This window comes from Oryx dammah, unplaced genomic scaffold (genome assembly GCF_014754425.2).
Source record: "Oryx dammah isolate SB20612 unplaced genomic scaffold, SCBI_Odam_1.1 HiC_scaffold_12, whole genome shotgun sequence".
Taxonomy (NCBI): domain Eukaryota; kingdom Metazoa; phylum Chordata; class Mammalia; order Artiodactyla; family Bovidae; genus Oryx; species Oryx dammah.
The window spans coordinates 42913615-42939665 of record NW_024070196.1 but is presented as its reverse complement, the minus strand read 5'-3'; the positions used below and the strand labels follow the sequence as shown (position 1 = coordinate 42939665).

At 38.7% G+C, this 26051-nt stretch overlaps 1 protein-coding gene across 1 annotated transcript in view; it reads right to left on the bottom strand.

Moving 5' to 3' along the window:
• Positions 1-25503, bottom strand: part of ASIC5 (acid sensing ion channel subunit family member 5) — a 36894-nt gene extending 11391 nt beyond the window's left edge. Inside the window, exons 1-8 of the mRNA XM_040251514.1 lie at positions 25464-25503; positions 22688-22994; positions 11780-12017; positions 11026-11151; positions 8620-8769; positions 6787-6934; positions 4186-4242; positions 2005-2173 (exon numbers count right to left, since the gene is read on the bottom strand). Coding sequence (XP_040107448.1) covers positions 2005-2173; positions 4186-4242; positions 6787-6934; positions 8620-8769; positions 11026-11151; positions 11780-12017; positions 22688-22994; positions 25464-25503 — 1235 coding nt within the window. The remainder of the gene's footprint in view (positions 1-2004; positions 2174-4185; positions 4243-6786; positions 6935-8619; positions 8770-11025; positions 11152-11779; positions 12018-22687; positions 22995-25463) is intronic.
• Between the last annotated feature and the right edge of the window lie 548 nt (positions 25504-26051).

The window sequence follows — 26051 nt, the reverse complement described above, 5'->3', positions numbered from 1 at the left end:
CTCAGTGGTAAAGAATCCACCTGCCAACGCAGGAGATGCAAGTTTGATCCCTGGGTCAGGAAGATCCCCTGGAGAAGGAAATGGGAACTCACTCCAGTATTCTTGCCTGGAAAATCCTATAAACAAAGGAGCCTGGTGGGCTACAGTTCATGGGGTGGTGAAAGAATCAGACACCACTTAGCAACTAAACAACAACAACAAACCCTTCATGTTTTCTGATTAACCACTCTTCGATTTTTTATCTCTGTACACAAAGCAAATTTTTAATTATATGTGTGATTCCTAACCCCTGGCTTTGTCTAGGATTTGGACAGCCCTGAGTCCAGCTGTGTTTGTTTAGCCACTCACCTTAGCCCTCCCGGCACTGGCCTGTCCTAGTCACAAGCCTACATGGTCCCCTTGCATCAGTTATAGGATGAGGTTAATGGGTAGCTACTTACAGTAATATAAATTTTAGGAGAAAAAACAACAATGTTCTCTAGAGCCATTTTGTATAACAATGAGTTTCTTTTCTGACTTCACCAATATGTCTCTAAAATAAAATCCACATCCTCTGCATGATAAACAGGGAGCCCAGGAGATTTTTTCCAGCCAAAAAATCATATGAAGTACTCTTCTCAGGAACAGCTAAGTATAATAAGAATAATATTATAAATACATCAGTTTTCCATATTAAAATGAAATAGAGGCATCTATACTAGAGACAGAAGTGCTGACAAAGATAGAGCTGCAAATTTTCTAGCTTTATATCTTTTCATCCAAGTGTTTAAAGCGATGCCCTATCAACCCCATCTTAATGAAAAGACTTTTTCTTCCTGATTTGAAAGATCATTTTATTGTCTAAGAATTTATACTGGGAGAATGCTTTTTTGTTTGTTTCATTAAAATACATACCAGCTTAAAACCTGAAATATGCTTTCAAAGTCAGATACTTGGCTGTACAAAAGTAAATCCACATTTAATTAATTAATATAGTTTATTATAATAGACTTAAGTACAAACACCAAATGTATTATATTGATATTTCAGGTCCTTAGCTTAAAAATATGAATAAAATACAAAGATAAATATTATGATGCTGCCTGATTTTTAAAACATTTTTTATGAAGTTTGATTTATTTCCGATAGGAGAGTGATATAGCAGGAGACCCAATATAATCTTTAGTTCATCAAAATTGTAGTGATGTGTCCCTGTGGAAAATATACAGAGACCAGAGTTTAGGTTTGGGGCATAAATTCTCTGTGTGCCACTAAGGAGCTTCACAGGACAGTTCACTTGAAATGCAGTAACTTCACTCCTTTCCTCTGTAAAATGAGAATAATTTGTATTCCCTTTAATTAATACAGTTATTAGTATACCCAAACTTTATAATATATGTGGTTGTGCTTAGCTGCTCAGTCATATCCGACTCTTTATGACCCTGTAGACTGTAGCCCGCCAGGCTCCTCTGTCCATGGGATTCTCCAAGCAAGAATACTGGAATGGGTAGCTGTTTCCTTCTCCAGGGAATCTTCCCAGCCCAGGGATTGGATCCAGGTCTCCTGCATTGCAGGTGGATTCTTTACCATCTGAGCTACCAGGGAAGCCCAGGAATATTGGACTGGGTAGCCTATCGCCCCTCCAGGGGAACTTCCCTACCTAGGAATTGAACTGGGGTCTCCTGCATTGCAGGCGGATTCTTTACCAGCTAAGCTGCCAGGGAAGCCCTTATAATGTACAGGTAAGGGATTTTCATGTTTTCAGTCATTTTAGCATTATTCCCCAGTTGGGCCAAAAGTGTAAGATCATAAGCAAATTATTCATTCCTTATTTCACTTTTCACTCAAGTTAAGGGATTGAAAGACAAGCTCTTTTCTACCTTTAAAATTCTAGGCTTTCATTGGTGATTCACTGCTGTCAGCCCTTGCTTCCTGTGATTGATCAGAATTTCATTCCCGGAGTCTTTGAAAGTAAAGAAAATATGTATGTTAATTAGAAATAATATACAAGGCTGAAACAAATACCTGATATATTGCTGGCTTTGATTCAACTTCTTGGAAAGATATTTCAAAGCTTTTTGGCTCGGAAAAGTAGAATAAGAAATGAACGCAGGGTATTCTGTTTCTTCACAAGGTACAGGGCAGCTGGAATTGTGTGTTCCCACCGTACACAATCCCTTAACTTCAATGTGGTCTGAGATGAAAATTGGGACAGGACATTTGGAGAAAAAGATTATTTCACACTGGGGAGGACAGAGCTTTTCAAAATTTTATCATTTCACTTTCACTGTGCAAGAATACTGGGGTGGGTTGCCATTTCCTTCTCAAGGGGATCTTTCTGACCCAGGGAATGAACCCACATCTCCTGCTTGAAGGTGGATTCTTTACAGTCAGAGCCTTTAGGGAAATCCCTATGTTTAAAACAGTGGTTAACAAGTTCAATCACTGCTTCCTTAACAAGTGGTATTTATATTCTGTTTACATTTTAGTTCAAATACAGCAAAGAAGACAATATAAATCATAGGGGTTAACCTTGAATTCATGGTGTCACTGGATTCATATCTTTGTTAGAAGTAAGAATTTCTTACCAGAAAGTCTCTTCATAAGATATTAGACATTTGGATAAAAGATGGAAAGTTTTTGTGACCTTACGTCACCTTGAGAGGAACTGAGAAACATCATCTTGAAAGTGAGTGACACAGGTTTAAACCAAATGTACTCTTGGGCTTGTTTCAATAAAGATGGTGTGCATCATGCTGTGGGGTGCTGAGGTCCTCGGGTCTGGGGATGCAGTGACTTTCTCACTTAGTTCCCTGTCCTCTGGCTTCTCCTCAGCAATCACAACACCCATGTGAGCGTGTCTTGGGAAGGGAGTGGTGTTTGCCCACAGGCACTTTTGGACCAGTGACTGGGCCCATCTCGTTGCTCTTTGTTTTCAGCAAATGTTCCGGTTCTTGTTTTCCTTGTGGTTTTGTTACTGAAGCTCTTTCCAGTGAATCCTTTGTTCACCAAGACCTTGAATAAGAACCAACTTTGGGCTTGTTTTCTAGATTCTCCTATTGATACTCCTCTGAGAATGATTTTTGTAGGCATCCCCTGGTTCTGAAAGATGACTGGCAATAACCTCCACGTTTTCCCTACACACACACACACGCACGCACATATACACGCACGTGCACACACACATGCACTCTTCTGATCCCATTTCCCCGTAAAACTCCCCCAAGAAGTAACTGCATGCATGATGTTTCCCCAAACTTCACATTCATCCTTTTTCAGGGAAAGGAAATGACAAGAAATTTGACAATGTAATTTTAACTCCTCACTTAGTAATGTGACTTCTGCATATTCAGCTTGTAAAACTGTTTAAAAATATCAGATCATTTCTACCCATGCCCATTCCATGAACTATTTTACAGCCATTAAAAGGAGTCTCTGAAATCTAGGCCTGCTTTCCTGGAGATATTTCTGCAACAGGTTAGATAAGCAAGTTTCATAGAAGGGTATGTAGTATGATTCCATTTTAATAAAATAACGAATGACTTAAAATCATAAATAGAAAACTATATTTGTGGAGAAAATTATGGTAGAATGTACTGGAGTGTTAACATTGGTTGAGAGTTAAGGTAAGAGATATATAAGTGAAAAATTCTGTTTAAGAGGAAGCTGTCCCCAGTATGTGTGTAATGTACATTGTGATTCCATTTATGTAAAAACTATCCATACACACTTATATATAAGTTACATATAATGAAATGAATGAGGAAAAGAATGATCACCTAAATTGTGACAGTAATTTTCAAAGTGATGCTATTTCTATTGATTTTCAGCTGATTCTTTCCTATTCTGTAATGTTTGAACTAATCACAAGCATGTTTTATGTATGTAATAAGAAAAAACAACAAAGCTGCTTTCATTATAAAAATGTTTACAGCTTAAAAAATTAGAAGTAAAACCCACAGCTCTCTTACTGTCACTTTGATAGTGCATATCTTTGATTCAGACGTATTTTGAAATAAGAAAGGCTTTTCATTGTGTTTTACTGTGTAAGCTATTGTTATTAAATTTAAGAACATTGAAAAACTACCTCTTATAGTTTCTCTTGTTTCATTTCTGAACTATCTATAGTATGATTTAAAGTCTTGTATGATTCTGAGCAACTTTCATATAAATCTTGAAAGTAGAGAAATAAATTAAGCCACTTACCGAGTATAGGAGACACACAGTTGTAAAACTTTTGTAGGTCACACTCTATCCCATTTCCTTAAAAATAAAAAGGGTAAATATAGAGACTTTACATTTTATGAAATAATTGAAATAATGACAAAAACACTCCTCATCTATCCTTTTGCAAAAACTAGTATGAAAACACAGTACCCGATGAAAATGTACACTGGGAGGAAGAAAATAATGGTTTTGTTTTCTTCCATGTTTCTTTCCATTTATCCATTTCATTTAAAATCTTAAGACCCTGATGCTAGAAAAGATTGAAGGCAGGAGGAGAAGGGGATGACAGAGGATGAGATGGTTGGATGGCATCACTGACTTGATGGACATGAGTTTGAGCAAGTTCCAGGAGTTGGTGATGGGCAATGAAGCCTGGCGTGCTGCAGTCCATGGGGTTACAAAGAGTTGGACGTGACTGAGAGACTGAACTGAACTGAGAGTGGGAATAATAATTTTCAACTGTTCATATCTTTGGAATTTAAACTCACTTTTACATTTGTCATCTCTTTTTTTTCTACGGTGATTGTAAGATGTGCAAATCACCATTTTACAAATGAAGAAACCAAGTCTCAGAAAGTGGCTTGCCTAAGCAGTTAGGGGGCTTAGACTCATCTCTTCACCTTCTATCCAGCTCCCGATATCCATTGATTTAAATGTGCATAAACCCACGCACCTGGTGGGGCTGCCTATCTAGTGGTAGGACGGGGCAGGGAAGTAGCACTGTCTGTGGAGCACCTGCTGTGAACCTTGGGACAGAATCAATCTCAGTCAGAGCTGGATTTCACCCCAGGCTGATTCTAAAACTTCACTCTTTGCATCTTAAGGCAGCACTTGTCTCTTGCTATAACCCGTGCATCTCTGAGGTGAGCTCAATGTTTATTCAATGGTCCTGAAAACAAACAACAGAGAGTGTCACTTACAGTCTGTGGAGAAGTTCAGCTGACAAAGGGGAAGTGTGCTTTGTGAAGAAGTGAAATAAAAAAGAAAACTCTACCGTGAACACTGAGTCTATAAGAAGTCTCTCTTACCACACTGTGGCTTACTTCTTGAATGATATTTCTCTCATTACCAAGAACAATGTGCTTCCCAGGGGGCTCAGTGGTAAAGAGTCTGCCTGCGATGCAGGAGACGCAGGTTCAGTCCCTGGGTGGGGAAGATCCCCTGGAGGGAGGCACAGCAACCCACTCCAGTATTCTTGCCTGGAGAATCTCATGGACAGAGGAGCCTGGCAGGCTACAGTCCATAGGGTCGCAAAGAGTCAGACACAACTGAAGTGCCTGGGCACATACACATCAAGAACGATGAAATTTTGGAAATGACCCACATCTGAAAGGCTGATTTTTAGAACTGCCTCTACAATTTGCTAGTGGGAGTTCTTCAGCTAGTTCATTTAATGTGTATAAATCTCATTCCTCTGTTAGCAGACTTGGATTACGAAGTATCAAATCAAATAAGATATATTTCTGTAAGCACCCCAAAGTTTGTGCAAATGTCAAACTTTGTGTTTTACACTTCATTTTGCCTAGTGTCCGGTTCTTATTAGTTATTTCATTTTTGTTTTGTTTTGTCAGAAATGATACATTTTAAAACTGTGACATTATTTTTTATATATCAGTTTAGACCCTTTCCTGTAACTTTGGAATTTTCTGTAATTAGGAATGAGTATCAGAGCCAGAATTAGCAGTTTTATAGAATGCCAGTTTTGGAGGAGCCACAAGACCAAAAATAAAAATTCTAGAAAGAAGGAAGTGATGATTCTCAAAATTTCTGAGATGCTGTTTGCCGAGTTGCAAGCCTTGTTATAGAGGTAGCATTAACATGTTCATGTGTGAGTGTGTGTGGGTTGTGTGTGTGTGTGTTTGTGTGTGTGTGCGTGCGCATGTGGTGTGTGATGGGCCATGGGGAACTGGTAAACTTGTAGGACTAGACTGGTTTCGCCCTTTAAACCACTCTACACTCCTTCATAAATACGCTGGAGAATAGGGTGAAGGAAATCTGAATAGAAATATCCAGCTGTTACACGGAGTGAGTTCTGTGTCAAGCAGTTTTGAGACCACCTGCATACTCACTCCATCCCTGTTATGACTTGTCAGGCCACAGGTTGGATACATTATGCTGCTCCTTACTTTCCAGGAGCTGCAAAAGTTAAATGCAAGGCCAGCTCCATCCACCCTGCTCCAATGCCCTGTTCAGGGCTCAGCTCAGACATCCGTGGCTCTGAAAGCATTTCAGACTGGATGCAAAGGGAGACTACAGAGTCTTTCTAACAACAACAAAAAGGTCTCAACAAGGAAATATTCAGCATTGGTAAGAAGATCTACTGTTTCTTTCAAACAGAGAAAATCTTGATGAGCAGCTTAAGAGCACCCAATTGAAAATGTTGAAATCAGATTTGGGGACCGGCTCAGACAACACAAGGCTCTTTTCTTTTCCAGATATCTCTGCTAGGAGGTTTATTCGTCAGGTGGATGGTTTTCTAGCATAGAATTTCTTAAGAATGTGAAACAGCTTTCTGATACCTTTATTTCCATGTTTCAGATTAAGTAAAGAGTTACAGAATGGGACACAGACTCTATTTACCAGGAAGAAGGAAAGGCAGACATCCGCACTGCTTCTTGATGTGCCAAGCTTTGCATTCCTGCAAGCAGCCAGAGGTGCTATAGGTCCTGAAGTTCTGCAGTTTCATGTGGGGATTGCATTCTCCCCAAGGGTATTCCTGATGGACTGTCTTAAGACAAAATAAACACCTGGGTCAGAAGATCTGTCTGACTCAATACACCCCTTTTCTTTTCTCTCAAGCCTTTGATATTCTTTAGTTGACTACATTTGTCCACTATGCCTATTCTATTAACCTGAAAACCCCTGAAGTTAAGTCTACTGTTTGCCCTTTAATATCCACCCTAAATGCTCTGTGTTGTTCAGTTGTTGAGTCATGTCTGACTCTTTGCGACCTCATGAACTGCAGCATGACAAGCTTTCCTGACCTTCACCATGTCCTGGAGTCTGCTCAAACTCATGTCAACTGAGTCAGTGATGCCTGTACCAGTAGTGGATCAATAAAATCAGACAAAGTGCTCTAAAACTGAACTCCTACAAGGAAAAAAATCATATTTTAGCATATTCATCAACCCACTCACAAAACAGCAACCAAAATTATACACACAAAAAGATCCTTTAAAACAGAATCAAACCATGAGAATAGACTTATGGTTGCCAAGGTTGGGGGAAAACGGGCTGAGAGTTTGGGATTAGCAGATGCAAACTAGTATATATGGGATGGATAAACAACAAGGTTCCACTATATAACACAGAGAACTATATTCAATATCCCATGATATATCATAATGGAAAAGAATGTAAAAATGATGTGTATATATAGATATATATGTATAACTGAATCACTTTACTATACAGAAGAAATTAGCACAACACTGTAAATCAACTAAACTTCAATTAAGAAAAGATCCTTTGGTGGTGGTTTAGTCCCACCAAAGATCCTTTACTGAGTACCTAATATGTGCCAGGCAATATGGTAATGTTTTCTTTATATTATTTCACTCAAACCTCAAAGTAACTGTGATTTGGCCACCTGATGCAAAGAGCCGACTCATTGGAAAAGACCCTGATGCTGGAAAAGATTGAGGGCAGAAGGAGAAGACGGTTGGATGGTGTTGGAGGCTGAAATGGTTGGATGGCATCACCAACTCAGTGGCCATGAGTTTGAGCAAGCTCTGGGAGATGGTGAAGGACAGCTTGGAATGCTGCAGTCTGTGGGGTCACAAAGAGTCAGACACAACTCAGCGGCGGAACAACAACCACAGAGTAACTGTGAAAGGACACATTAGCCCTTGGCCCTCAGTGTGCAGACAGGAGATGGAAATTCAGGAAGTTAATCCAGAAAATTACAGAGCAAGGGGCTGCCAAGTGGAAACCTGTCAGACACTGGGATTCTAAGACCTGCTCTGCCCACTGACTTTTTCCTTCCTAGAAAGTCCTGTTGAGAAAAAGCACAGTTCAGCCACAGGGACTTCCTTCTTAATGTCCATTTTCAACTCAAAATTCAAAGTTGACTTGGGTTTGCTGGGCTTCCCAGCACTCACTTACATTGTATCTGTGAATTTGCTGTTTTTGAGCCTCCCAGTAATGGAAACATATCTGAACCGAAACTGTTGAATTTCTGGTGATGTTTGAAATGCAGGAGAGAAAAGAGTTTTAATGAAATGTGTTATTATGTATTTATGGGATCATTACCCCACTGAGGGACACAGCCTCTATTTATCAGGAAGAAGGAAAGGCAGACATTCGCACTGCTTCTTGATGTGCCAACTTTGCATTCCTCCAAGCAGCTGGAGGTCAGAGTTCCCTCAGACTCTGAATTTTGTGATTATATGTATGTCTTTATTTGATATTTACCTTCACCTGGCGGATGGTCACCCGTGTATGCATTCCCACTGGTGAGGACAAGCCCAAACCATCAAACTGCGGCACCTTCATGGGTGAATGGATAACAAAGGTGATCCCAGCGTCGACGAAGCCAAGGGTTGGGTCATCTGTAAATTCCTCCTGAAACAAACAAGTATTTCTTCTCAGATTACAAATTGATGTCAATTATGGACAAGATGAGTTTGTGCAGAATTTTGTGCAGAGTTACTCTCATGATAGTATTTGAATAACTTAAAAATCAAATACTTCATGTCAATATGAGATCTCCTTTTATATAAAAGCTGTGAAAATTAAACACCTAAAGACCTACTTTTCACGGTTAAGCTACACATCAAGGCCTCGGCCATTTTCTCCCGATCACTTCTTGCCTGAGGCAATTTGAATAGACATATGGAAGGTATAGTATCCTGACTGTCAGCCACCTGGTTCCCCTGGCCCTCTCCTCACCTGCTCTTTAGTTTCTTTCTCCTTGGCTGTTCTCTTTACATATTTGTCTCAGAAAATCCTTTGGCCCTCTGCCTCTCTGTGCAATTAAAATATTCAGCCTGACTTAAAATTCAAATTTATATTCTCCTAAAAATGAAGACTTATACTACTTCTTTAGCACTAGTGCTTTTCTTCTGTAAATCGTATGTCAGATAAAGAATTTTTTACAAGAAAACAAATATGTATATGTAATTGTTCATTACATAAAAGCATACATTTCAGGAGCTCAAGCTTTGCTTTATTGGTTAGGTTTCTTGGTTGGCTTTCATATATTATCATAAAACCAAATTTTTGGTTTATCGTTTCTCTTTTTTTTCCTAAGAAGCCTGTAATTCTTCATGATAAGGATCCTTGGGCTTTTGGAGGCATACTGTGTTTATTCCTGTGACTCTGAGGCAGGAAGAGCACACTCCCAGGGAGGGGTCAGAGTGAGCCTGTTTCACCAACCCACAGCAGCGAGCACAGCTGTAAGGAACCCCAGCAGTGCAGACATGAGCACCAGACGCAGTTTCACTTCCAAAAGGCAGGACTCAAAGCAGCCAGTTTGTCAGAGAGGCACAAGAAATTTAAGATCAAACTTCTGGTGACTTTATTAGTTATAATTTCAAGTTATAAGCAGAAGGGGTGGCCTTGATGAGGGACTAGGATGATTTTTCTTGTGAAGCGTTACCTGCATAGGCAACAGCAATAAACTTGTTCAGTCTTGCGTTTGATACTTAGGACCCTATTTCTCCTAGCCCCACTGTAACTCTCTAAGGAACACTTAACTGCTCGTCCGGAGAAATATCTCAGCTCTATTTACTTACTGAACTTTGCACTGAATTTGCAGATTTTAATTGCACTCTAAAAACACTGGGGGAAATTTTAGCTTATAGAAGTTATTATATAATATTTGAAGTGAACATGTGGCTTATATTTAAATAACTGGAAAATATCAATGAACTAGATATACAAATCTGGCTGTGTGTATCACAATGTGCAGTGCTGTGGACTCTTGAATGGAATACAGGGGAAACTATGAAGCTATAACTTAGAAGAAACTATGGAACTATAACTTAGGAGAAATTCCTGGAAAGTAACCAATCGCCTTGTTCACTTGGACTGGGGAGTAGTTTGGTGAAATTCAGGGGTGCTACCTTTATTTTTCATCTCTGCCATTAATTGTGTGATTCTGAATACTTCATTCAATAGCATTTCAAATCTTCATTTACCAAATCATAACAACGGAGTAGAATACCTCTAAGTGTGTAACACTACAAATGATTGTGCAAGACAGAGGGTGAGGATCAGCCTTGAGTGAGAGTTATACCAGGTAGTCTTGAAGGAACACTTCTGAATTTCTTAGGAGCCTGGACAGCTGCCACCTAGGTCTAAACTCTTAGAATCTACTTACGCCAATTACAAATTTACAAAACTGGCTTAGGCAAAGCCTACTGATACAATATTTTTGCAAAGCAATATTTTTCATCACCTTTTCAGACTATAGATTTCTATGGTTTGTCAAATATCTCTGTATGGCTTCTTTCTAAAACATATTGCCTATTTTCATGAAAATCTAAACATTTACCTGAACATTAAAAATTCATAGGTCTTCTTAAATTACTATATACATTGAGATTTAGAAATCTTTAGTTTCCTTGTTTCCTGACATGAACATTTCCAGCATCATAAAAATGACAGTAAGTAACATAGCTAAAAATGTCCAGGTTATTCCTCTAAACTGTACATTTTCAATCTCCAAGTCTGTAGTTTCATCCTGAGAGTCTTGACTAAATTAATAATTAAAAAAAAAAGGACATGTGGGAACGATTCAACAGGGCACAGCGTCCTGAAACTCCTGTGCATTCTTGTTTGCCTTGAACCTTGGTGAAGTTTAAAGAAATTCAATACCTGATTGACATTGAAGAGCAAGTGTAAGCCTCTTCCAGAAACACTCACTTTTTCCTTCGCTTGGATATTTTCACCATGATTAAAGGTAAAACAGTTTCCATATTCAGTGAAGACATGTGCAAAATCCTCCAATATGAAAATAAACAAAAGAAAACACAATGAGGTGAGTATTTTGGTCCTTTCAAAGTTTAAATGCCTATAACTTTCTTTTCTTAATCATAGTGCTGAGTGAGAAGCAAAAACAGCAGGAAGAATAGAAATCTGACGATTTTAGTCTGTATTCCAAAAACAGCTTTCATTTTATTTTTTTTTGTAAAATGCACCTGTCAATTTGTATCTGATTATCTAGTTGAGACATTTTCATATGCAGTTGACCCTTGAACAACAGGGATTTGAACTGCATAGACTCATTGTTTTAAAATAAATACCCACCACAGTTCAGCTCAACCTATGGTTGGTGGAATCCTCAGCTGGGACTTGGAACCACAGATAGGGGTTTCCCTTTAAGGACAATCCTGCAAGAACTATCACCAAATATTTCTGTCTTCTATCTTTCCTTATCTAACTGTATGAAAAAGGAGGTATGTCCCATGTGTAGTCACCCTCCTGATACCATAAGGCTGAGCTAAGGACATGTGATCTTGGAGCAAATTTAAACTGATTCCCCATGGGAGTAAACTTTACCTCAATGCAAAATAAAACAAAGAAGTAGCTTGTTATATTGATGAAATTTGAAGAAATAGTGCAACATTACCTCTGGGCCACATGGCTTTCCAAAAAATTCACATTCTAACAATGTGCTGCTGTTGAGATAAAAACCGTTTTCCTTGACAAACTCTGTAATGCTGAAGTTTCGCTCACTTGCGAGGAAATCAATAGCCTCTTTAGAGCCAGTAGAATTGGTACTGATTTCCTGAAGATGAAGGACTTTGGATACGATATTCCATAAGAAAAAAATAATGCCAAATGTGGCTGCAGCTTCTGCTTGGAACCTATTTGTGGAAATAAAGGCATTATTTAGAATAATAAACACTTGTTATCTCAAAGATGGTATCTGAACTCTATCATCTTCTCCTCCTATCTCCTATATTTTCCCTCATTTGTAATACATTCAAGCAAAATTGGATTACTAAGAGGTCTTTGTCACCTGCTGCAATCTATCTTGAATTTCTACATATAATTTCATTGACCTAGAATACCTTCCAGACCTTGCTCTGGATACATCCAAATGGATCTTCACAACCCAACACAGAGAGGTGTTGGGGATTGTTAACACTAGAGGAACCAGATTTCCAGGGTTCACGTCCAAGCCCCGTTGTGCTCTATGCTGAATCTGTGTGGCTGCCTCAACTGCATTGCTAGACCTCTCCCTCTTGTCTGCATCTGTTTCCAACCTGCAGTTCATTGCAGAGTGGAGTTGTGGTTGTTCTGTACATTGTGTATGTGGATCTGCGACCCCAGCTTGTCGGCACTGGGCAGTTCCCCCAGCCCCGTCCAGTCTCCTCAGACAGCTTCTGCTCCTGGGTCAAGCAAGGGTGCAATCTGAAAAAAGATGCCAACTCCTCCTGCACCAGCAGGATCGGAGATGAAACACGCATTCCCAGCTCATGTTTGTTTCCTTCATTTCAAATCTATCTTTTTTTCTTCTTTTTTTTGGCCAATATTTTTATTTTATTTTTTACTTTATTTTACTTTACAATACTGTACTGGTTTTGCCATACATCAACATGAGTCCGCCACGGGTGTACACGTGCCCCCAATCCTGAACCCCCCTCCCACCTCCCTCCCCATACCATATCTCTGGGTCATCCCAGTGCACCAGCCCCAAGCATCCTGTATCCTGCATTGAACGTAGACTGGCGATTCATTTCTTATATGATATTATACATGTTTCAATGTCATTCTCCCAAATCATCCCACTCTCTCCCTTTCCCACAGAGTCCAAAAGACTGTTCTATACATCTGTGTCTCTTCTGCTGTCTCGCAAACAGGATTATCATTACCACCTTTCTAAATTCCATATATATGTGTTAGTATACTGTATTGGTGTTTTTTTTTTTTTTTTCTTTTCTGGCTTACTTCACTCTGTATAATAGGCTCCAGTTTCATCCACCTCATTAGAACTGATTCAACTGTATTCTTTTTAATGGCTGAGTAATACTCCATTGTGTATATGTACCACAGCTTTCTTATCTTCCTTTCTAAGCACAGATCCTGCTGACTTCAGATCCAACACCAGAAACAGAGGCAATAGACCTGCAAAGACTGCTTACCCAGCCCCTGTGGTTCAGTGGGCTGAATCCCTATAATAAACTCCTGGTTTTCTGCCATCCACAGTGGTTCTGCTTCTTGGATGGAGCCCTGACCGTTACAGCCTTAAGGCTATGACAGTGCATTTTCCCATCTCACTGTCACACAGCTTCTTCACTTATGAAACTGGTATTTGTTAATCCACCAATGATGAAGGTTAATATATTGATCTATTTTAATAACACATCAAACAATCATTTAGATGATTAAACTATTTTTCCTAACATATTTAAAAGGGTATAAGGTAAATATTTATTAAATAAATGCCTCATTATTGTCAAAGCAACTTGCTGGCAATCAAAGCAGAAGTAATGTGTTTGCCCTAATAAGTGCCTTGTAATTCTTTTATTTTGCTGGACAGTTCTGCTTTGCATTCTGTATGGTTCTTTATTTTCATACCTTAACTTCTTTCAATATGTGATTTTCATATTTTGGATGTTATATTATATTATTACACAATTTGAAATGGATCACACTTCCTCTCCTCAAATCTGATGCCAGACAGCATAGAATAAAATACATACCCAGCTGGTAAAGAATCTGCCTGCAGTGTGGGAGACCTGGGTTTGATCCCTGGGTTGGGAAGATCCCCTGGAGAAGGGAATGGCTACCCATTCCAGTATTCTGCCCTGGAGAATTCCATGAAATGTATAATCCATGGAGTCGCAAAGAGCCACTTTCATTTCATTCTTGGTGAGCATACAGGACCATGTGGTGCATGGTTTGCATGTGACTTTGCTTCTATGTCACAAAATCTATATTTTATTTTCACTTTCCTTTTGTATTATCTGTAATGTAATTTTTCATTCTCAGGACAGTCACATTAAACCCTTTCTCAGTCAAGGCAGGACACACACAAAACCAAAAACAGGAAAAACAAAACAAAACAACAAAACCAACATCATATCCTTTTAGAGAGGCAAAACAGCTTTTTTTGACCAGTTTTTAATAGAATACCTTATGTAACTAGCTCTAAGCCTCACAGGATCTCTCTTAAAACCACTGACCCAGGTCCCAGCACCCTATAAATATTCTCTCTGAACTCCTTTTTCTTCAGAGACATTATTAAGCCTCCACCCTTGTGGTATTTTATCTAACTAGAATATATTTAACAACCTTGATTTTCTTGGGCAAAAGTGTTTTTAGTGATCATTTGGGGAGTTAAAAACCTACACTAGTAACAGATTTTGTGAAGAAGGTTTGCTCTAAACAGAGGGATGAACCTTTGGCTGACTTCAGGTTTCTAACTCTTTGACTGACAGGGGACCAAGGGTCTGCTCCAAAGCCCTGTGACCTTGGAATCCTACACAGATTGAGCCCACACCACCTCATACAATGTTCACTGCGTGATGATTATGCAGAAAAATGAAGAAATTATTACAGGTGTAGGAGGTCTGAGCCCAATATATTAAAAGGTTAAAGAGGAGAGCATTTTAGAACATTATTTTAGAACTATTTTTTAATACTATTAATAGTTAGATCATAGAGTAATTTAGGTGGATGAATTAAACTTAGTGAATAAAGTCCAACAGTGTTTGGAACAAAGGAAGTGATAAATTTTGTGAGACATTTTTGTTTAGCATAAAACCTAAGTGTTTTGCTCCAAGTTTATTTTCAACTTTAATTCAAGCTCCAAAACTCTTCCAAATATAATTTTTCAGAAACCTTGTTTAGTGATAGCTTGTCTTACTCTTTAATTTCCTATACTGATAAGTCTAGTCAAACAAAACAATAAAAATACAATATGTTTAAACAGTTTAAGAACTGATAACCAATTACTAAACCCGTCTTTCTTAGGTGTGTTAGGACCTCTAAGTACATTTCCCCAAATTATATGACCCAAATGAGTAAGCTTCAAGTCCACGTTGATGCCTCACTCAGTCCTTTGTTGAGCTCCATCAAAATAGATCCAAGTGTATGTGTGTTAGAATCAATTTCCAGATCCTCTGCTCTAACTCAGCATTTAAAAAGAAACACCCAGTGAAGTAAGCCAGAAAGAAAAACAATACAGTATACTAACGCATACATATGGAATTTAGAAAGATGGTAATGATAATCTTGTATGCGAAACACCAAAAGAGACGCAGATATATAGAACAGGCTTTTGGACTCTGTGGGAGAGGGAGAGGGTGGGATGATTTGGGAGAATGGCATTGAAACATGTATAATATCATATATGAAACAAGTCACCTGCCCAGGTTCAACGCATGATACTGGATGCTTTGGGCTGGTGCACTGGGACGACCCAGAGGGATGGTACGGGGAAGGAGGAGGGAGGGGGGTTCAGGATGGGGAACACGTGTATACCTGTGGCAGATACATGTTGATGTATGGCAAAACCAATACAATATTGTAAAGTAAAAAAAAAAAAAAAGAAAAAAGATTTTAGAATTAACTAATAAAATTACATATACTAATAAAAAAAGTAAAAAATAAAAAGAAATACCCACAAAGATTCTTCTCCAATGTATGAAAGAGTTTTTAACCTGTCAAGCATTACAAATCTTAGCATATAATGCACCTGGTGTATAGCAATCTCAAGGCCCGTAACAGGCAAACAATGGTGGAAAACTCCTCTAAGAATTAATCAAAGCTTTTTAAACTTTGTCTTGTCCTGTTATGCACATATTTCTGGCTAGGGTGAAGCTTGGCATTAAACATAGGGTATTTGAGCCCCTACTGGATCCTCTGAATTGAGAAAAGTTGAAGTAATATGATAAAGTTTGTCATTTCATTTTTATTTTCTGAGTTACTAAAAAATAGGGTTTTAAAATTTTTATTAGAGTATAGTTGCTTTATAACATTTTGTTAATTTCTACTGTACACAAAAGCAAATTAGTACTCCTTCATTTTTGGATATCCTGCACATTATTTTAAATGAAACTGGGTTGTTGTGTGCAAATTCCAGATTATTGCAATATTAAAAAATGTGAAGTGTAGTGAAGTGAAGACACTTAGTCGTGTCCAACTCTTTGTGATCCCATGGACTGTAGCCTACCAGGATCCTCCATCCATGGGATTTTCCAGGCAAGAGTACTGGAGTGGGTTGCCATTTCCTTCTCCAATTAAAAAATGTACGAAAGTTAAAATTTACATGATTTTTATCAATGAAGTAATTAAATATTTATAAAATCATAAACATTTATTCTTAATAGTCAATCCTTATCATATTTTATCTCCTAATATTTATTTATCTCAAAATATTCATTTTTGATCTCCTAATATTTATTTATCTCTTAATATTTATTTTTGATCTCCTAAAACTAAGACATTAAGTTATTTAAAGCTATGGTTAAAATTTTAGCTGCCAATTTAAAATTTTCAACTGAAATACATAGTTTTTCAAACTTCCTTTATATGGAACATGAGGGAAAATGTTTGAAGACCACTGGCTATGAGAACAGGGGAGTGCACAACCTAAGTTCTTTTCCTGATCCATCAGTCATTTGCTAAAGAGTGTTGGTGAGATGCTGGTGAACTGACATTCAAAGTATCTATTTGTAAAATCAGACTTTGAGAGTTGAAGATGTCTCTAACCACCACAGTATTGATGATGTATTAGTTGTTACCTAAGAAAGAGTAATTTTCTTATAATTAATAATTTTCGTCTTCTACAATTTTAGTTTCTACACTATTGAATCTCATTTTTCATCTGGATAATAACTATATCTAACTGCAGGGTATACTATCAGTTTTTTCTTAATGCCACCATCCAACACCAGAGTTTAAATCATTGATTTGAGATTTGAATTATGCAAAATAAACTTTTATACAAATAAAAATTTAATAAAAACATGAAAGTACTTAAATTATAGGGTATTAAATATTTTCCTTGAGATCATTCTTCTCTTCTTAATCCATGCATTTCCCAATCAGCACTGCTTGAGTTGCAAATGTAAGTTTAGGTACCCTGTGTGTTTCTTCATTCATCTCAGAGTGTTGTCTAACACCATGTGATTTTTTTCTTTCATTGGATATTTCGTGTGTGCTGTTTAATATCCCAAATTTCTTCCTATTATTGACTGCTTATTTCACTCTGTTGTATTTGATAAACATGCTCTGAATGATTGAAAATCTTCTAAATGTATTGAAGCTTGTTTTATGGTCTTGCTACAACTTCCCCTAGAAAGTGTTCCATGCACACATGAGAAGAGTGTGTAATCTGCTGTTATGTAGAATGATCTATAGGTATTATGGGCCTAAGTATTACACACTTGCATTTTAAAACAAGCAAGAGAAGAAAGAAGAATAAACACACATTTATAATGTCTTTTAAAATTGCAAAAGTATATTTACAGGTGCTTTTAGTTTTTCATATAGATTTGAAAACTCTCTGAGTTTACTTGCTTTAAGTCTGAAGAACTTTTTAGTATTTCTTGTATGATGGGTCTGCTAGAATGAATTCTCTCTGAATGTTTTTATTTTATCTTCATTTTGAAGATACATTTTTGTGCAAATTTGGGGAGTTTTGACACAATATATTAAAAAGAAATTTTTTTCTACTGTATTTTCTCTCCTCTTCTGGTACTCCCATTTTACATATATTTTTATGTTTTTTAGTATCCCCCATTTCTCAGAGGCTCTTTTCATTTTCCTTCATTAGTTTTTCTCTCTGTTTCTCAGCTCACATACTTTGTTAATTTATCTTCAAGTTCATTGATTCTTTCTTCAGCCACTTCAAACCAATTGCTGAGTCCCTTACTGGATGTAGTCAATTTTTCATTTCAGTTATTATACTTTTCAAAACCAGAATGTCCCTTTGGTTCTTTGTATAATTTCTGTACTTATTGATATTGTTTGCTTGATGAGACATTATATCTTCCTTTATGTCTTCAGTCACAGTTTCTGGAGTTATTTGTATTATAATCGCTGCTTTGATGTCTGCTGAGTCTGATACCCCACGCCCAAGGTAAGAGAAACCCAGGTAAAATGATAGGTGTTGCGAGAGGACATCAGAGGGCTGACACATGGAAACCATAATCACAGAAAACTAGCCAATCTGATCACACAGACCACAATCTTGTCTACTTAATGAAACTAAGTCATGCTGTGTGGGGCCACCCAAGATGGGAGGGTCATGGTGGAGAGGTCTGACAGAATGTGGTCCACTGGAGAAGGGAATGGCAAACCAGGACAGTATTCTTGCCTTGAGAATCCCATGAACAGTATGAAAATGCAAAATGATAGGATACTGAAAGGGGAACTCCCTGGGTCAGTAGGTGCCCAATATGCTACTGGAGATCAGTGGAGAAATAACTCCAGAAAGAATGAAGGGATGGAGCCAAAGCAAAAACAATACCCAGTGGTGGATGCGACTGGTGATAGAAGCAAGGTCCAATGCTGTAAAGAGCAATATTGCATAGGAACCTGGAATGTAAGGTCTATGAATCAAGCTAAACTGGAAGTGGTCAAACAGGAGATGGCAAGAGTGAATGTCGACATTCTAGGAATTAACAAACTAAAATGGACTGGAATGGGTGAATTTAACTCAGATGACCATTATATCTACTACTTCAGGCAGGAATCCCTTACAAGAAATGGAGTAGCCATCATAGTCAACAGAAGAGTCCAAAATGCAGTACTTGGATGCAATCTCAAAAACGACAGAATGATCTCTGTTCGTTTCCAAGGCAAACCATTCAATATCACAGTAATCCAAGTCTACATTTCATGCAAAAATGGGCTCGATAAAGGACAGAAATGGTATGGACCTAACAGAAGCAGAAGATATTAAAAAGAGGTGGCAAAAATAAACAGAAAAATTGTACAAAAAGAGCTTCACAACCCAGATAATCACAATGGTGTGATCACTCACCTAGAGCCAGACATCCTGGAAGGTGAAATCAGGTGAGCTTTAGAAAGGATCACTACAAACAGAGCTAGTGGAGGTGATGGAATTCCAGTTGAGCTGTTTCAAATCCTGAAAGATGATGTTGTGAAAGTGCTGCATTCAGTATGCCAGCAAATTTGGAGAACTCAGCAGTGGGCACAGGACTGGAAAAGGTCAGTTTTCATTCCAATCCCAAAGAAAGGCAATGGCAAAGAATGCTCAAATGACCGCACAATTGCGCTCATCTCACATGCTAGTAAATTAGTGCTCAAAATTCTCAAAGCAGGCTTCAGCAGTACGTGAACTGTGAACTTCCTGATGTTCAAGCTGGTTTTAGAAAATGCAGAGGAACCAGATATCAAATTGCCAACATCTGCTGGATCATCGAAAAAGCAAGACAGTTCCAGAAAAACATCTATTTCTGCTTTATTGGCTATGCCAAAGCCTTTGACTGTGTGGATCACAATAAACTGTGGACAATTCCGAAAGAGATGGGAATATCAGACCACCTGACCTGCCTCTTGAGAAACCTATATGCAGGTCAGGAAGCAACAGTTAGAACTGGACATGGAACAACAGACTGGTTCCAAATAGGAAAAGGAGTACATCAAGGCTGTATATTGTCACCCTGCTTATTTAACTTCTATGCAGAGTACATCATGAGAAACACTGGCCTGGAAGAAGCACAAGCTGGAATCAAGATTTCTGGGACAAATATCAAAAACCTCAGATATGCAGATGACACCACCCTTATGGCAGAAAGTAAAGAGAAACTAAAAAGCCTCTTGAAGAAAGTTTAAGAGGAGAGTGAAAAAGTTGGCTTAAAGCTCAACATTCAGAAAACTAAGATCATGGCATCTGGTCCCATCACTTCATGGCAAATAGATGGGGAAACAGTGGAAACAGTGTCAAACTATTTTTCTGGGCTCCAAAATCACTGCAGATGGTGATTGCAGCCATGAAATTAAAAGATGCATACTCCTTGAAAGGAAAGTTATGACCAACCTAGATAGCATATTGAAAAGCAGAGATACTACTTTGCCAACAAAGGTCCATCTAGTCAAGGCTATGGTTTTTCCAGTCGTCATGTATGGATGTGAGAGTTGGACTGTGAAGAAAGCTGAGCATCGAAGAATTGATGCTTTTGAACTGTGGTACTGGAGAAGACTCTTGAGAGTCCCTTGGATTGCAAGGAGATCAAACCAGTCCATCCTAACAGAGATCAGTCTTGCGTGTTCATTGGAAGGACTGATGCTGAAGGTGAGACTTCAATACTTTGGCCACCTCGTGCGAAGAGTTACTCATTGGAAAAGACTGATGCTGGGAGGTACTGGGGGCAAGAGGAGGAGTGGATGACAGAGGACGAGATGGCTGGATGGCATCACCGACTCAATGGACATGAGTTTGATGGAACTCCAGGAGTTGGTGATGGACAGGGAGGCCTGGCGTGCTGCAGTTCATGGGGTTTCAACAAGTCAGACACGACTGAACGACTGAACTGAACTGATCTGCAGTCTGATATGTAAGTTGGGCAATTTCTGTTGACTGTTATTTAAGATCCTCCAACTATTTATGGCTTGATAGCTCATTTTTTTTTTACCACTAATAATATTTCATTGAGTTGTAGGAGTTGCTTCTATATTTTGGTGGTTAGCTTCTAAATGGCTGTTTTTTTGAGTAAAATGTACCAGTTATGGTTGTTTCTCTCGGGAAAATTTCTGTTAAGTTCCTCACACTGGCATACTCAAAATGATATGTGAAATTTCTTTTTGATATTGGCTATCTTCAACCAGCCTTTGCTTTTGTTAGAACATATACCTTCGGGACATCCCTCGTGGTCCAATGGTTAAAAAACTGCCTGCCAATGAAGAAGACATGAATTCAGTTCTTGCTCTGGGATCCCATGTGTGGCAGGACAACTAAGCCCATGCATCACAACTACTGAGCTCACGTTCCAGAACCCACAAGATGCAACTACTGAGCACATCCACCCTAGAGCCTGTGCTTCACAACAAGAGAAGCCACAGCAATGAGAAGCCTGTGTACCACAACTAGAGAGTAGCCTCCCACTGGCTACAAGTAGGGAAAACCCACACACAGCAATGGCGGTTTTGGTGCCGCCAAAAATAAGTAGATAAATTAAAAAATTTTTAAATAAATAAAATTTTAGAAAAGAACACATGCCATTTAAAATACAGTATGGTGCAACTGTATTGAATATCTTTGTGGGGCCTTTGATTTAGTTTTACTCTTTGGCACCTTGACACATATCTTGAAGTAAATCTAACTAGTACACTTGCTGTGATATCAACTATATATTGAACCCCTATGCTTCCCTTGTGGCTCAGATGGTAAAGAATCTGCCTGCAATGTGGGAGACCCAGGTTCAATCCCTGGGTTGGGAAGATCCCCTGGAGAAGGCAATGGCAACCTGCTCCAGTATTTGTGCCTGGAGAATTCCATGGACAGAGGAGTCTGGCAGGCTACAGTCCATGGAGTCACAATGAGCCAGACACAACTGAGTGACTAACACACACACATTGAACACCTGTCCAAAGAACCACCCCAGGGATGAGACAAAATGGTGTATATACGACCTGAACTAATGTAACAGAAAATACATCAAGCAGATATTACATTATTTTGTACACAGAGGAGTTGAAACTTTCAAAGGTGAAGTGATTTGTCCATGGCCAAATAGCTGATTAGTGGTGAATCTGAAGGAAACCACCTCCCCCACCCTCTAGGTGAAAATCCCATGTAGGATTCCAGGCTTGACCACAGGCAGTAACAAGGGTTTTCATGAATGGCCTCATGGGGAAGTTCCCTCCCTACTCCCCACAGGAGACCTGGTAGACAACCAGGGACTTGCGGATCTCTGGAGGGAGTTGTGGTCAAGGGTGCAATAGCAACAGAGTGCTAAATCAAGTGTGTGTGCAGGTCACATGCATATGGAGCTGGGTACATTCCTATCACAATAAACACCTCATCCTGAACACACGGGAACATTTCACATCTCCAACTTTAGCACAGTGCTTTCCTGTATCTTCAAGTTATTCCTCATCTCCCCCTACAAACTGCCTGGCCACCTCTTGACACTCACACTCCATGACACCTAGACAGGGACGTCACCTGTCTGTCCTCTGTGCTCATAGATCCTTGCACACACCTTTCTTGTAATCTATAGTCACTATATATATTGCATTGTGATTGCTGATGTTTCTCTTTTTGGCTAATTGAAACAAGCTTTTTACATGCAAGGATAAAGACTTGTACATCTATTTAACCACAGGGTTTGGTGCTTAGCCTAGCATATAATTGTGGAGGGAAAAAAGGAAGAAAAAAAGGAAAATAGAGAAGAAATCAATAAGCTTCTTAGCCCCCAACATTTCTGTTATTAAGAAATTTAAGATCACAAGTGGTTTTGTGTATATTAAATAGCACACAATGAACTATTTCAGTCATCCAAGAAAGATTATACCTAGCAAAGTTACAGAGACTTATTAAAAGTGTAGTTTTTACCTGTTTAAATTGCAGAAGGTCACAGCTGGGAACTCTATCCTCTCCACATACTGTACCTCCATAGATGTCGTTGTGGGCCACCTGAAGTAGTTGACCAGACGGCTGTAGACCTGCCAGACAAGGAGACTGACGGAACCCAGGACCACCAGCAACCAGACCACCTTGCGCATCCTACTCGGATTCCGGACAATGTTGTGAACTCCGTGGAAGGAAGTGGAGATGGCAAAGTCATGGTCAAACTTCCTACGGTCAGTGTGAGGTGGCAAAGTTTTCTTTGAAAGGTAGAGCTTGATCTTTTCCAAGAGTCCTTAAATTCCACCAAAGACAAAATAAGCAATCAGTTAGGAAAACCTAACGCTGTATGTGAAAAACACAACTCACATGACTTTACACAGGCTCCCCGACTCAAAATTCATCTTGAGTTGCACAGATTCTTCGGGAGTCAAGACGTGTCTATGACAGAGATCTAATAAGTATGTGATGCCTCTCATGAGAGGATGCCTCAGGTTAATGCAAACCTACTTTAGCCCATTTCTTATTCTAATAGTGTGTTTCTCTTTAGTCAAATGGGAAAACCATTCTCTGCCCCATGAGTTGGCTGTATTAGATAAAATAGCACCTGAGGATAGCTTGGCACCTCACCCAGACCATGATAAGTACTCAATTCATATTAGCAACTTGTGTTTTTCTATGAATTTGGTAGTGATGTGGTAGATGGAAGAGTTTCATGTCTAAAATTCTCATTTAAGAAATGAGTTCTTGGGTTTTCCTTGGTGGCTCAGTGGTAAAGAATCTGCCTGTCAATGCAGGACACATGGGTACAACCCCTGACCTGGGAAGAGGCTACATGCCGTGGAGCAGCTAAGCCCTGTGTCACAACTACTGAGCCTGTGCTCTGGAGTCCAGGAGATGTGACTACTGAATTCAGCATGCTGCTGAAGCTTGTGCACACTAGAGCCAGTGCTCCACAACAAGAGAAGCTGCTACAACGAGAGACCCACGTACTGCAACTAGAGAAAAGCCCAGACAGCAACAAAGACCCAGGGCAGCCAAAAATAAATAAATAAATAAATAAAGAGAGATGGGTTCTGTCTCGCAAATGCTCATGATTAACTGAATTAACTTTTATATCCTTTGTTTCAGTTCAGGAAGTATTCTTTCTGTCAACTAATCAGCGTTAATTTAATTCCAAAAGGTTTCATTAAATCATTAGTTAATATTCCCCAGGTCTCTAATCAATTAACTAAGTTAAATTATGGGATATACAATGATACATAAAGACACCCATGAACATTTTCTAAGGGACTCTATCTCATCCACAAAGCATTAGGCACAATTACAAATTATTTTATGATTTTTTACACAGATTGTACACTGAGCAGGAAATTATGTATTAGTCTGATTAGCTTGACTTTGTACTAAGATTTTATAATATCTCCAAGAACGGTTTTTTAAAATTGTTTGAATTTTAAACAGGTTATATATACACATATATCATGTGGTTATATATTAATACATACTTATTGTATATATATATGGGGGTTCCCAGGTGGCTCAGTGGGTAAAGAACCTACCTGCAGAGCAGGAGGCGCTGGAGATATGGGTTCAGTTCTTGGGTCGGGAAGATCCCCTGGAGGAGGGCACAGCAACTCTCTCCAGTATTCTTGCCTGGAGAATCCCATGGACAGAGGAGCCTGGCAGGCTTCAGTCCACAGTTCGCAAAGAGTTGGACATGACTGAAGCTACTGAGCATAGCACATTTTCTTTATATATATATATTCCTGCATGCGGAATCTCAGCTTCCTGACAAGGGATCAAACTCATGCTACATGCATGGAACAGCAGAATTTTAACTTACTAGACTGCCAGGGAAGTCCTTAAATATGTGTATTTAGAGTAACTGCAGAGCTCCAGAGCAAAATCAGAAATGTATGAAAAGCTTTTGTTATTATTATTCACAAGCAAAATAAACTTAATAATGCTTGTTTACATACTATTTATCCATTAGCTACAATACATGTGGGGAATTGACTCTGACAGAAGGACAATTAAGTCTCACGGAACCTGATGTCCTCCCATCCACAAGGGAAGAGTGATCTAGAAATCAGTATTTGGTCAACTGCAGTGTTTCTGGTTGTAAACATTACTCTGAAAAATGTAAGTTTTAAGTAGCTCTGTCAAAACTCAGCTCATTTATTATAAATCTACTTCTTGACAACTGCTCTGACTTTCCTGGGGTGTTCTGCATCATTTGCTAGGGCTTAGAAAGAATTCTTAAAAATATTTTTGGATGGATAGTGAAGCAACAAGGTCATGTATTACCGTGAGGAAGATTAGAATTTGTTTAATAAGGAGTCTACCAGTCTACAAAGCAAGAAACTTCTTACTTTCCCACTGAAATGGATACTTTGTAAGTATTGCAAGTGGCCCTTGCATTGAATATTGATCTTTACAGAAGCATTCTAAAGAACATCAAACAAGTTTTGCTGTATTTTAATATAAAAATTGTAGGCACATGATAAATAGTAGCCAAATCAAATAAAACTACAAAAACAGATTCTGGTATACAAGGATATTTTAAAACCACATATATTTAACTCCTGCATACAAAATAACACTTTTCCTAAGTAACAGAAACTGTATTACTTATAGTATATCTAAGTAATATTGGAAATCAGATTTCCCCAGTGAAAATAAAACCTCCCTTTCCTTTGTTAATTTCTGGCTTTTACAGATAAAAATTCTACCTGTTCTGAGGATTTTACTCCTTACCCACCTTTCTTAGCCTGGGTATTTGATTTCTCAAACTGCTCCATCTCCAATTTCAATAAGCAGGAGTCCTTGAGGTCTAACCAATTTCCATCAATAACCATACTCATTTTGTGGCCTTTATATAAAATACAGCAGTTGAGGCTATAAAACGTGGGAGCAATTTAAATGTTTGTGTTGCTATGTTTTGCCTCATAAAGTGCATAACCTGCAAACTGCACACTCTGGCAGAACCAGCTCTGGGCCTCCATGGACTCATGAGAAGCTGTCAGAGTGAAACCAAAAAACATAATTAAGGAAACCATTTTCTCAGAACTAAAGGGACAATCCCTACAAATATCTGTGGTTTTAGAATCCACCTGAACAGGCAAAGTGACTCTGAAGACTCACCTGGGAGAAAGTCTTCATGGTCTTTATTTCCACCTCTCTTTACATCACTTTGAATCAAAATGCAGTTGGAGTGAAATTTGTGGGGATAAAGATGTCTTTTCCTTGTTGAATTTTCTTTCTAAATAGCCGATGAAGGTTTTGAACAGAAATAATAATCAAATGAAAGTGACAAAATAAAACCCCAGAAAAATATCTCCTTGAGAGG